Below are 13,202 nucleotides of genomic sequence, written 5' to 3'. Positions count from 1 at the left end.
CTGGAGACTGACTACAGTCCCTTATGAGCCCTGAGGGTAACACCTGGAGTGTTACTTTTGTAGGACATGGTGCCTTTCGACTTGCTGTTTTTCTCCTACTGGCTGATGGAGGCTGGGGGTAAAGGCGATGGCAGTGTCATCTCATCCCTTCACCTGGTGTCCTGCAGATCCACAGAGAGCCACCGGCTCTGCCCATCCCCAAGCCTGGACAGCCTTCTGCCTTCATCTCCTTCGGGTGCTCTGGTCCCCCTGCAAAGGGTGTGTCATGGAGGGGCAGGGGGGGAGAATAACAGAGTGGAATACAGAATAGGGCTGAATAGCAGGAAATACTTCTAGATAACAAAATCCATGGTGCGGCGACAGGGACATGGTAGAGGCCCCGTGTTTGGACAATTTGTGGCCAGCCCTGGGGCAGGAGCTGGGCTCAAGCTCACTCCTTCGATCCCCACTCTTTCCTAGTGCCTTCCCACTTACAAAGGCACCTTGCAGCTTCCAGCGGAGGAAATTACCCAGAAAAGGTTGCTTTACTTAAGGGGACTTAAAAAGTGCCTTTCACATGCCAAATGCTGAGGATGGGGGCTGCACTGGTCAGGGCTTGGGGTCTGAGTAGTCTCATCAGATCTCTGTATGACGAGTTCAACACTCCTCACTGGGAACTGGATCTAACTATGGAAAAATAATTTAGATTCAGAGATAACTATGGTTAGAAGGGACCTTGGAGATCTCCAGACCAACTTCGTGCTCAAAATGGGATCAGCTTGAAGTTAGGGCCAACTCTGGAGGTAAATCACATCACTCCTGGTATTGTCGAGGCAATTTTTTAATATCTCTAAGGATAAACATCATCCCATCTGTTTGGGGATTTTTTAGTCCTACCACTTATTGTGAAGCTTTTTCCTTACATCTAATGGGACCTCCCCATTGCCTCTCATGCTGCCCCCCTGCATCTCCCAGTACAGTTTGGCTCCACCCTCTCTACAACCTCCCAGAAGAAGAACTCTTGGCTCACTCCAGGGTTTCCCCTTTGTCCTTCTTTCTCAGGTGGTCACAGCTTGTCTGATGGTGTAAGTACAACCTCACTACTTGGTATTTTGTTCTTCCATCCCATCCTTGATCAGGCACTCCAGGTTCCCAATCAAAATGCAGTTGGCACCCTCACGTCCTGGAGAGTCATCTTTATTTTCTTAAGATTGACTATGCAGCACTGAGCTACTCAAATCTTTCCAACCAGAGAACTCCCGTAAAATAAATACAGAGGGAAATGTTTTCCACATTGTGTCACTGTTTTGTTGCCTGTCGTGTTCACACAGTGTGGCAGTGGGGAGTGGGTCCTCCAGCTCACACCAACGCACCTTTAGCTCTGAGTTTTCCCACCCTTTCCTTCCCTTATAACAAACATCTCCAATGGCAGGAGCTGATTTTTGAAGCTTATGTTTTTTTAAAATTATCTTACAAATAGGTTTTAGTCTGTGTTTGAGCTGTGTTTCTTAAAATCCCATCTCAGCCAGCTGTGAGTGATGCTCAGTGCAAGAAGTCTCACACCAGTGAGGCCGCCCTCAGGTGGATTTCACATGTAGCGATTCACTATGTGTTCTGAAGCCTAATTACACCTCCGACAGTGGGAATAAAAATCCCAGGAGGGAAAATTAGGTTGACAGGCTGAGATACCCACTGGTTTGGGGTTTTTTTGCATCACTGTTACTTCCCTTGATCCCGCAACGAGTCAAGGAAGAGCCACCTTGTACCCCAGCAAGGTTTCCTGTGCCCTACAGGGTCTCACCACTGCAGCATAACATAATTAATGCTGCCAATCAAGCATTCCCTGAAGGAACGCTGCTAACAAATTTGCTGTGAACTATGCCACAGCTTATGTGTGATTAGCAGGGCTCCATCCCTTTGAAGGGTGAGAGGAGCGGGATTGGGACCTGTCTGTTACCAGCATCATGTCAAAAGGTGCTGTGAATAGGCAGTGGGCAAGGGGAAGGTGCTTGGAGAGCCATGGAGGGGTCTGGAAAGGTAGGAGAGGGCTCAGAAAGCTCCTGTTTGCTCTTGCGCCCAGGAGCCTTGTGGGTGCAATCAGCCAGCAGAACTGTTACCTGAGCAGATACGGGGGGGCTTCCTCACTGCTTGCAAATCTTTTTTCAACCTGCATTTCATTTGAGTTAGTACTAACACAAGGAGGGGAGAGGCGTTCTTGCATGAATAATGAAAATGGCATCCTTCTGTCCATCAAATGAGATAAAAAGCCCCCAGGGACACAGAGGAAGACAACATTATTATACAGGTCACCAATAGGTTATTTTACTATCCTCCCATATGGGGCTTCACTCCTCGGTGCTGGCAGCACTGGCCACAGTAAGGCACTATGTCTGTTGTGCAGGGATGGGGTACCCAAGGCATGGTCAGCCCTGGCACAGGGTAATACAGTCCAACTGTTACAGCTGGCATTGCTGCACACGGCAAAATCAATAACACCACTGAGTGAGCCAAGCCACCCAAAATATGCTCTCAGAATACTCTCGTTGTCTCTACACCCCTTTCCCAGGGATGATCTTTCCAGGATGGCTAAAGCCGTGGCTGCCAGGAAGGGACATCAAGGGGATACAGTGGCTGGGAAGAACAATGAGATGTTTTCAAGTGTCGCAGTCCTTCTTGCATGCTCCTGGAGTGTGAGCTGCTCTCTGACACACCAGATGCACCAGGAGCCAGAGGGCAGATGGAGTGCAAGACCACACTGCACTGCAGTGTGAAAGCTGTGCCCATATGAAGCTGGGACAGGCTCAGGGCTTTCCTAGGCCGTGGTGGCATCCCTGCTAGTGACTGGTAGCCACAGGAGCAATGGTAAGAGCCATCCTGCACCCAGGATTTCTCTAGGTCTGGGCAAATCCAGGACACAAGCACCTGCTTGTCCTACTGTGGGGTTTCCTGCTGAAATTGCTCAGTCCCTAGCTTCATCCCGGTGTGAGAAATTTGCTCGATGTCACAGCTAGGTCACTCAACCTGCCTGCCAGCTCAGATTAGATCCTGTGATTTGTGTCAGATCAGATTTTGGAAGGTTTGTTTCACACTAGTGATGTGCTGCACTCACAGGGACAAAGGAGGCAGTGGAGGGAGAAGGAGCAGGGCAGAGAGATTTCCTGGGCAATACGTATTTATACTCTCCTCTCCTTTCTCCTATGCCAATATATGCTACAAGGTTGTGGTAGTAAAATTATTAATATTTAAGATTTGAGCAGTCTGGCTCTCTGATGGATACCTGGCTTTCCTAACGTTGAAGTTATTTTTTTCCTTACCTCTTTCTGAAACAATATATAGGCTGGGTCTCTGCAATTACATGGCAGAGAACAGGGGAACAGAGGGAGAGATGCTGTCCAAATGTCCTCTTGCTATGATCACAGTTAATAAAGCTTTTGTCTGACCTGTCCTTAATTGTGCTTGGGTTCTTATGTATTGGAGTCTCCAGATTCTCCATTGAGGAACAGAGTCCTCTGCACTGATGCCACCAGCTCTGTCACAGTGTTGCACCATCAGCCACAGGGGACGTGTGGGATTACGCTCATGGTGTGGTCAGAAGATTTCCCATAATGGTATCTCAGTTGATCAAGAGCAGCCACCTCTCTGGCTGGGCTCTCCTGGTTTCTCACCCAGCAAAAGGGGACAGGAAGAGTCCCAACCACTGCCTGAGTCCCACAGAGCATCCCTGATAAGTGCACACAGCCAATGAATCCAGCAGCACAGCCTCATCTCTGCCAACCCAACTCTCCAACCCATAAACCAAGCAGTTCCAGGTAGCATACAAATGGAAGGGGGTCAGTTTTGTAGACTCTAACTTGCCACAGCATTGTTGAGGTGGAGAGCAATCAAGCAGTAGTCACGGTTCTTGGCACCCAAGGAGGTTTTACATTGCATTGGCAGCATGACGGGCATTTTTTTAACAAACAAATCTCTAAAAGAAGTACTTGCCAAGCGTCAAAATGTTTTTCAATGATATTAAGGGCCTTCAGCAGCTGTAATTTAGCTGTGAAGCAACCTGTGATGCAGGCAAAGGACCACACAGCTGGAAATCTGTGCTGTAAAGGCACCATTTTATAGCTGTTAAGCTGTTGGCCTCTCTATGTCGTAAAGCTGTTAAACAAACACAGTCTTTGGATCACACCATGTGTTGGTGAGGCAGTGTTTTGGCAGAAGCAGGTTAAAAGCAACAGGGGCTTGAAAGGAACCAGGAAGAAATAGAAATAAGGAGAGAAGGCAAGTTCAGGCAGAAGAGGAGCTGCATGTTGGCCATCACAGCCCTGTGCTGGGAGAAAGTGGTCTTGGGAACAGAGTGTGTAGGTTCACATGGAGTTACATTCTCCTCTGGTTTGGTGTGGGCTGCAATTACCATGCATGTATGGATCCTATGCATCCTACTGCTGTCGTAGCTGGTGGTTGGTAGACCCTTAAATCACCCTCTTGCAGGAAGGTAGTATTCTAGGGAAGCCTAGATGTGGAAGATTTGGATGATAGTGATAGCTTTGTACAGGGAAATAGATGTCCCAGGAGCATGGTCTACAGGCTGCATATCCTTTGCCACATACCACTGTATGTTGAGCAAGCTCCACTAGTGCCACAAGATGCTTCAAGCGCAGCCCTACCCTGGCAAACATAAGCTGAACCCTTTTCCTAATAGAGACATATCAAATCCATGAGGAAGAACTAAAATACATTTGCTGAGCTCAGTGCTCAAAAAAAATCAAAGAAATAGGGAAAATCTTCCCCGAAATAAGAAGGTTCCAGGATATTTCTTTATTATTTCAGTCAATTCTCTACTAATGGACAGTATTTATTCCTGTGGTTCAGAAGCTGATCTTGGGAGGTAGAAATGGCTGGTCCTGCTGCAGGGACATGCAGTGGGAGATGCATCTCTCTGTGCTGTCTGCAGCTGCTTGTCCAGGACAGGCAAGTCCAGCAGCTGCTGCTTTGAGCTTTTTTCCTGTATCTGAAGCTGTTTTAAAAACCCATTAATGTTTTTTATCATCAGGAGGCTACCAAGTAGAGGTGGACAGGTTAGTCAGCCCGGGCTGGTAAGGCTGTTATCATGTTCAAGAGTCCCACCCTCCAGTGATACTCCAGCTCCTGAAGCTTCCAAAGAAATTTTGTCCTGGCAAGAGCAGTTCTCTCGCAGCCAGCTGATGTTAGGACTTACCAAATACCACCACACCACATGTGTTAAATTGTTTACTCTGCCAAATGTTGACTGCGTGGGGCTTTCCATTCCTACCAGACAGCCCAAAGAGAACTAGAGAAGTTGAAGCTCCCATGCCGGTGATAAAAAAGGAAGCCGTGGTAGCATTGTTGGCCTTGCTTGCAGCATTTCCTCCTGTTTTTCCATGAAAGCTTTACATTCTGCAGTCTAGTTTCTGTACTTTGTGGGTTTTGTTTAATACAGCTTCCTAGCCATGAAAGGATGTTGCAAGGCTTTACTCTGAATGGGTAGAAAGCAACAAGCCAAGTAGCAAGAACTGGTGTTGGCTGTGTCTTCATTCAGGTGGTGGATCATGTCGTTGCACAACCTGATCTTCTTTCACAACCCCTCACTGATGTGTGCCCATGTCTCAGTCCTGCTGAGTGGCTGCAAATAAATTGTTCAGTGTTAACAGGAAGAATGTAATGGGGCATTTTTTATCCAGAGCTAGAAAAAAATGTTTGTGAATTTGTTTCTCAGTGATTTAGGTGTTCCATTTTGGGGAGATGGACTAGCAAATTATTGCTGCTGCCTGGCAAAATTGGGTTTTTTTTTCCCCCTGATGGATGCAGCTCCACTGTGTGCATTTTTTTTCATCTAAAAGTAGCCATTTTGATGAGAAGTGGGTGAACGTCTCCTGGATGAAACCAAAGTCTGACAGCCTTGCACGTCCTCTTGCTAAGCAATTTGCTGCTCCACTGCATTTGAAAGATTGCACTGAAGTTGCTTTCCTGGCACTGGGAGCCAGTTAGAGAACTAGTGCAAAACTAATTTGGTTACAAATCTCAAAGACACCAACAAAAGCTATTTTTAAGCCTTTTGAGAAGTATAGTGAAAATGGGACCATTCAGAGAAAACATTGTAGGGCTTTCTCACCCTTATTTCAGCCACCAAATTCTCTAAAATTGTGGGATCCTGATGCAGTTGGGTAGCTGAGATCCCGCGTGTGCACTTCACCCAGATGCAAAGCCTCACAGAGAGCCTCCAGAGAACATCATGGAGGTCCCAGCCCACCACTCGCCTTTCTGCCTCTCTTGGCTTACTAAACATGTTTGTGGCTGTTGGTTCTTCCTTCTTAGGGGATGTCATGTGCTTCCTCATGACCCACCCTCTCATAATCACATGAACCCAAAACCTGATGATTTTTTTTTAAAAAAATAGATAAGGTAAATCTCATCAAATAAACAAATGACTATAGTCACAACAGGATGCTGGGGATCACATCCCTACCTTGGCATCCATTGGTGCAAACAGAGGTCTGCATTGGGTAATGCAGGAGCACTAGCAATACCCCATATACCCCCACTCATCTGTGTCAGCCATATCCAGCCCATACTGTTCATGTACCTCTTGGACTTTCACCACCTTCGGAGGAAGGCTGAACAAAGGTGTTTTAAGGACTGTGCTAAGACAGTCCTTCACTTCCATATGCCATGGGAGCTGAGCCCTCTGCGAGGCAGAATAGCTCTTTGATGGGGAACAGCTAAGTGGAGTTCTCTTCTGCAGGTGCCAAAATGATTGTGAAGAGCTCACCCCACAAACTCCTCCAGTCCATGGGATGGGGAGTTGTATCTACAATTGTCTGTGTAATGGAAGTTGTAGCATTCAGCACATTATCGTGGCTGTTCCACATGCTGTGGACTCAAAACTGCATTTAGCATCAGGAAAGCAGAGTGGCTGCCACTCCCAGTGACAGGGCTGATGGCTGACATTTATTTTGCCAGTTTGCTTCAAATGTGACAACCCTGAGTCTGTTCCCTGGGGTGGTTTGTTTGAGGGCTGCCATAGGCTGTGTTGCAAGAATCAATGATAACCTTTTCCTTTGCTAAGGACTTTCCTACTTAGCAGGGAGCAGAAGATGCTGAAAAACAAATGAAATGGATTCTCCACGGTCTCCCTGGCATTATTTCTGGTATTTAAAAAAAACAATCCAGTTCCCTGTTGATTTTATTAGCCTTTCTATCCTGGCATTTAAGCAGAGATTGGATTGGTGTGGTCGGTATCTGCAGACGTGTGCTGTGGTGTTCTCAGGGGTTTCTTTGAAGGCCAGGATACCCAAGGCACTATGTCCAAAGTGCCTGAGCCCCTTTGAACTGCTGGAAGGCATTTCAGCGTTGTGATTGCCAGTAATACCACCTGACAAATTACCTTGCATCACGGAGCAAAGGCAGCAAAGGATATTCACGTCCTAGGAATGTGGCTGGGCTGTAGAGTAGGAGCAAGGTTGCTCTAAGCCTCAAGACTAGAATTTCTTGTTGTCATCCTGAGCTACAGTGATATTTCAGTGTTTAATTCTCCCAGATCACCAAGGTAATTTGAGTATTGAACTGATGAACTGAACTGAGTCTGTGCACCTCTTGCAGGGGTGTCCTGAGCAGCATCCCAGAGCATCTTAGGGCAGAGAGGTGTTGCGGCCATCTGTGTCACCCTGTGCCTGGCAGTGGTTTCTTGCCCCTCATGAATTAAATGATGGGTTCACGATTCCTCTCTTCTTGGTTTCAGGCATGGAAGAAACGCTGGTTCGTCCTGCGCAGCGGTCGGATGAGTGGCGACCCTGACGTCCTGGAGTACTACAAAAATGACCACTCCAAGAAACCTTTGCGTGTGATCAACCTCAATTTCTGTGAGCAGGTGGATGCGGGCCTGACCTTCAACAAGAAGGAGCTCCAAGACAGCCACATCTTTGACATCAAGACCAGTGACAGGACCTTCTACCTTGTGGCCGAGACTGAGGACGACATGAACAAGTGGGTTCGCAGCATCTGCCAGATCTGTGGCTTCAACCAGTCTGAGGAGAACACAGGTACCATGAGAGCCATGTCCGTGACCAAGAACATCTCCTGTCCTGTCCTGCCAGTGTGGCCTGGCTCCTCTTTCAGAATAGGCCTGTAGGAGGGGGGTGCAGCCCACTGCGAGTCTGGGAGGGCTGGAGTGGGAAATGAATGGATGCATGGGAAACCTCCAAGAGGCTTTCCTACCTTTGACATTTGAAGCTGAGCAAACTTTGCCCCCGTGGGCCACTTAATTTATTTCCACACACACAACTGTAGACTTTTAAGTCTCTTATAAGAAGCTGATGTGGTTTGAAGACTTTTCTAGCTGCAGCCCTTGTCTTCATCCATCACTGAAGTCCCTTTGAGAGTCATGGGAATCAACAGTGTTCAGAAGTTTCAGTCCCTTTGTGGGGTGGGGGAAAAGCTTTGCTGGGACCATGTCCCTCCCTGCTGTAGCCGTCCCCACGCCCAACAGGATCTCTTGTGAAGGGCAGACACATCCTCTCGATCTACATCTCTGTCTCCTCCTGGCACCCCCTGGGAAATGCTGGGAGGGGAGAGGGAAACGCTAGGTGGTTTTGTGCAGCAGCAGGACCTGTTCCACCGGTCATGCTCCACCGTCCAAACTCAGCTGTGCTTTGGCAAGCCTCTGCAGCGAACACCAATGAGCTGCCTCTGCTTCCTTGGCACCATGAGGACTCACATAAATCCCAAGTAAGATGGAATAGGGATGAGCATGGTGGGCAGCAATGCAGTTGCCTGACAGTCTCATTACACTTTGGCAGCACCCATGGGCATCTTTGCTTTATCTCATCCATGGTCCATTTTCATCCAGGGGTCCCCCGTCCCATGCTTTATCTACATGAAACTCCCCATAATATTATCCAGCTTGAATCTGTTTGATCCCTCGTGGACCAGCTGCCATCCATGGGAGCTGAAATCCTGCCAAGAGCTTGTCAAGCAGGACAGCAAACAAAGCATCACAGCAGCACGGATGCAATCTTCACTGACTGACGCATGAAACAGGACGTCACCTTGGCAATGGGTGTACAAGTGGTAGAAAGGATCCTTGATAACACTTCCAGCACGGTCTTTCAGGGAAAGGTCAGGCTAAATAAATTACATCCCGTTCCAATGTCAGCAGCACAGTCCTCAAGGTTCAGTGAAATCATTCACGCCCCTTTTTTAAGAGCTGTTTTGTTGCAGGATTTTCCATTTTATGTGCATTCAGCTGGGGGAACTGTTTTTCTTCCCATTTAGTAAAATGAGCTTTCAGTCCAGCAGGTGTGGGATCGATACTGGACTTCAGTGAAATATAAATCTGGGCAGCAAAAGGAAAAACAATCTCCCACTTGCAAGTACATCTGTCCCAAAGGGCACACAGGGCTCATCAGGCTGCAGAGATCTGAGCACTATTCCCTGGACTATCATGGAGTGACATCAGCAAAAGAGGAACAAAATTCCCTATTTGTAACAAAATCACAGCTTGTTAATACTGTAGGGAAAGTACCCACTTGAAACCCAGCTGCCAAAGGATGATTTTCTGAGTCAGTCGAGAAAAAGCCTGAGACAGCGAATGCAGCAGGTGTGTCCAGATGCTGCAGAAAAGAGGGAGTATTAATTATTCAGGACGGGTGTATTCATTATTCGGCTGGGTAGAGAGGTGGAGGGATTGTTGCAATGTGATAGGTATTGGGAGTCTTGTCCATCTTGGCATACATAAGCCTATCAACCATCCTTCTTGGTGGGTCAGCTGGAGGGAGAAATAAAACCATCATGGCAATTTTTGTAGCTGCTGTGTTCCCTCTTCATCACCTCCTTGAAGCCATCAGTTGATGGATGGGAGAGGATGAGGAGTTTGCATGAGCTTACGACAGTTCTTGATTACAAATAGAGCTCCCAATAGCTGGTATTTCTCTCTTAGACCCTCACTCCACCATCCTCAACCCTCTCTATGCCTTATTGTGACCTGTACCTTGGAGAATGAGTGAGTCAGTAATTGGATGCACCAAAAAGGGGAGGAAACAGTAACCATTATGAACAGGAATAGCTCCATGCTAATTGTAGCAATTAAACAACTAAGTCTCCCTCACCCGGCAGACAGGCAGTGTGGTGGAATGGGATCAGAAACTGCCAGAGAAGCCACTGTGCACATTTTTCTGGTTGTCTTAACTGCTTTATAGTGACCCAAAAACCTTGCTGGGTCCAGCCTCAAAGCTGGGTTATTCCCAGCTGAGTTATATTCACACCCTGGCCAGGGAGATTCTCCATCACTGGCAAAGGCATTTACTACAACTGCCATCACATGCTGAATTACCTCCTGCTTGAAGGGATACCTCGCATCAGCTGAGCCCCAGCCACAGATCACGAGTTTGCTTTTAACCCACTGGTGGTGGGGGAAAAATTCATAAGCTTTTGGAGCAGTTTGGGTAAAAGCCTTTTTCACCAGCTCCCCACGATCGTAGGGAAAAGATGAGTTTTCAGTTGCTTTTCAGTACAATTTAGTGAGCTAATGGGCTACTCAAAAGTAGCTGCATGCAGTGATGCAAACTAGATGTGAACCCTCTGCACCAGTGCAGGACTACGTTTGGATGCTGCCTGCACTTCCCAAAGGCAAAAAAATTAAAAGGCCAAATGAATGTATACCCTTTGATGCTTCTTTATCCTCACAGCTTGATGGGAAGTATAAATATTCTATCGCTTGGTTTTCACATTAGCCCTTCTTGTCCTGTCTAGACAGGGGGACTCTAAGGATTAAGAAATAGGCTGGAGTTAGGGTGGTTTAACATTGTGCTACAGTTAGCTGCTGGTTCAGCTGATTGCAGACTGCATTTTACATCTGATTCATTGAGAGGAAGCTCATTTCAGCCTCAGGGACCTAAATGTCAGTGAAGTGACAGTTACCTCTGGCTGCCCTGGTGCTGCCAAGGAGCAGCCACTCCACAAAGCTGCTGTGGTGGCTTCGTTCCCCAACTTGAAAATAATTGCAGAACAGTTCAATTACATCTGCCGGGAGAAGAGAAATTAAATTGACTCTAAGGTGTTTACCCAGACTGCATTGAAGCTTTTTGTTTCTGTTAACACCTATTTACTTTGAGAGCTAATTACTATTTTTGAACAAGCAGAGCCTCCACACCTCTGGGGAAGCTGGCAGGGCTCAAGCAAAGTATATTTGCTCCTGGCTCAGCACTGTTTTTACACTGCAATTTGCACTGCTACCACCTCAGCCAGCTCAAATACAATGGAGGGAGACCTGCTGGGGACACTGGGCCATGGACTGCAGGAAATATGCTGGTGCGTGGGTATTTCAAACCATCTGCATTTTCCCTGCCCTAGTGGGCAGGCAGCCAGGGCTCAGCTGTGAACTAGATTTTCTCATATGCTTTGTTTGTTGCAGTTAAAAAAAATATCAAATCCCACTAAATATATCTTCTGTGCCATTAACCCTTTTTAGAACTGATACTTTGGCCAAAACCCTGCTGTGTTCCATTCCTGATACAAGTCAGAGGCACAGATGTGGCAGCATATAATTTAATTTCTCATGAACCACCATGCAACTTCACAGTATGTGTGTGTGTGTGTGTGTGTGTGTCCTTGCAGTGGTCCTGTGCACAGATGAGTTATTACGGAGAGGTTGATACCTTTATTAACTCCATCCCAATTTACTGTGCCACCCCAGAACCTCCCTGCGGCTCATCATCCACCTCCTCCATGGGGCAGGGGCTCTCTCAGGGTCTTGGATTTGTGGGTGCTAAGCAAACACCCAGGTGCATTTAAAAGCTTATTTGTTAATGACCCTGTGCTAGAGGTTTAACCCAGCAATGGAAGCAGGGAAAAGAATATTTGTGGGTGAGTAAATGTCCTTGCTGAAGACTCCCATCGCTCAGAGAGGGTGAACAGGGCATGGGAAAATGATGGCGCTGGGCTGCTGCCCCAATGGGTTGTGTCTGGCAGCAGTGGCCTTTCCCACCCAGGCCAGGCATGCCATCTTCTTTTTTTTTTTTTTCCATCTAGGGTTTTATTTCTTTTATGTATTTCTCTGCCTTCTACCAAGGGGCTGTCTCACAGCAGTCACAGACTCCAGCTCAGTCCTTCCTCCATCTTCAAGGCTCAGTGCTGGCATTTTGTGTCACGGTTAGGATCAATCCCCAGTCAACCTGAGGCTTTTACCATCTCACTGAATGCAAGTCAGGACTTAGCATTAATGTTTAATGAAGAGCTGAGTGTCTTTCCTTCCTCCTTCAACTCCACCGCGCTCACTCCAGCAGAGTTTGCTGGAGCAGCCCCCAGACAACAGTGACTTTCTGCTCACATCAATGAGATCTTCTACATCCCATGTGCACAGAGTCTGCTGTGTGTCTCTTTGGCTTGATACTGCCCCAGACCCCCGCCCACTGGTTACTCCCTTCCAGCCTATGAGAGCAAAACTATTGTTTTAGTATCATGCTCGACTTACTTTGGCTGTGAGACCCATACAAGTCGATGGCTGGTCACTCCCCAGACTGCTGCCTGCTTACATGGGCTACCTATAGGCCTGTGCTAGGAGCCTGGATGGCTGATCTTTCCTCCTCTGAAACAAATGTGTTGGTCCCAGCATCAGACCAGCAGTGCTCTTTATCTTATCTGTTGCTTGCAGCCAGGTTGCCTTGGTGTTCGCTGAACAAGGTGAACTGGAGCAAAAACAGCACAAAACTACTCCTGAAGACTTGTTGGGAAGACACGAGCTGCCCAGAAGCTCAGTGAAGAGGCTGCAGGTAGCAAGACTTGAGTAAAATACGTTTGCATGGCATTTACCACCCACCTCTGAAAACACCTCCAAAGTACTGGTGTTCACCATCCATGTACACAGGAGTGGGGCACCAGGGAGCCCAGAAAATGTCACAGCCCCAGGGAAGTCCCATCTTTCTCTCTGTTGCTGCCTTTCTCATGGCAAAGGCAGAACTGAAGCAGAGGGGAAACACTAATGACTGCCACAAGGCCAGGTACTTCCTTGCTATTGTGCCTGGCACACGCCTCCTTCCTTCCTTACAGCCTGGATGAGTTGCAAGCCCTGCACCACGCTGGAGGATGCGGCTGAGAAAATGGGGGCTGAGAAACAGGGGCAAGGAGGGAGGTATGGTGGTGTCCTTGTGCCCCGAAAGCACCTGCCTGATGTGCTGTGTTTCAGTATCCGTAGGCAGCACTGCCACCTAAGGGCAGCTGAG

At 47.6% G+C, this 13,202-nt stretch overlaps 1 protein-coding gene across 2 annotated transcripts in view; it reads left to right on the top strand.

Moving 5' to 3' along the window:
• Nucleotides 1-13,202, top strand: part of GAB2 (GRB2 associated binding protein 2) — a 103,815-nt gene that overhangs the window by 46,788 nt on the left and 43,825 nt on the right. The window contains exon 2 of one of the 2 annotated variants that reach the window (XM_009566444.2): nt 7,727-8,027. In XM_009566444.2, the coding sequence (XP_009564739.2) occupies nt 7,727-8,027 (301 nt within the window). Of the gene's footprint in view, nt 1-7,726; nt 8,028-13,202 lie in introns of those variants that run through there. The other variant, XM_054075993.1, reaches the window with a different exon arrangement.

This window comes from Cuculus canorus, chromosome 1 (assembly GCF_017976375.1).
Source record: "Cuculus canorus isolate bCucCan1 chromosome 1, bCucCan1.pri, whole genome shotgun sequence".
Lineage (NCBI taxonomy): Eukaryota > Metazoa > Chordata > Aves > Cuculiformes > Cuculidae > Cuculus > Cuculus canorus.
The sequence above is the reverse complement of the archived record's forward strand: the minus strand, read 5'-3'. Positions and strand labels throughout refer to the sequence as shown.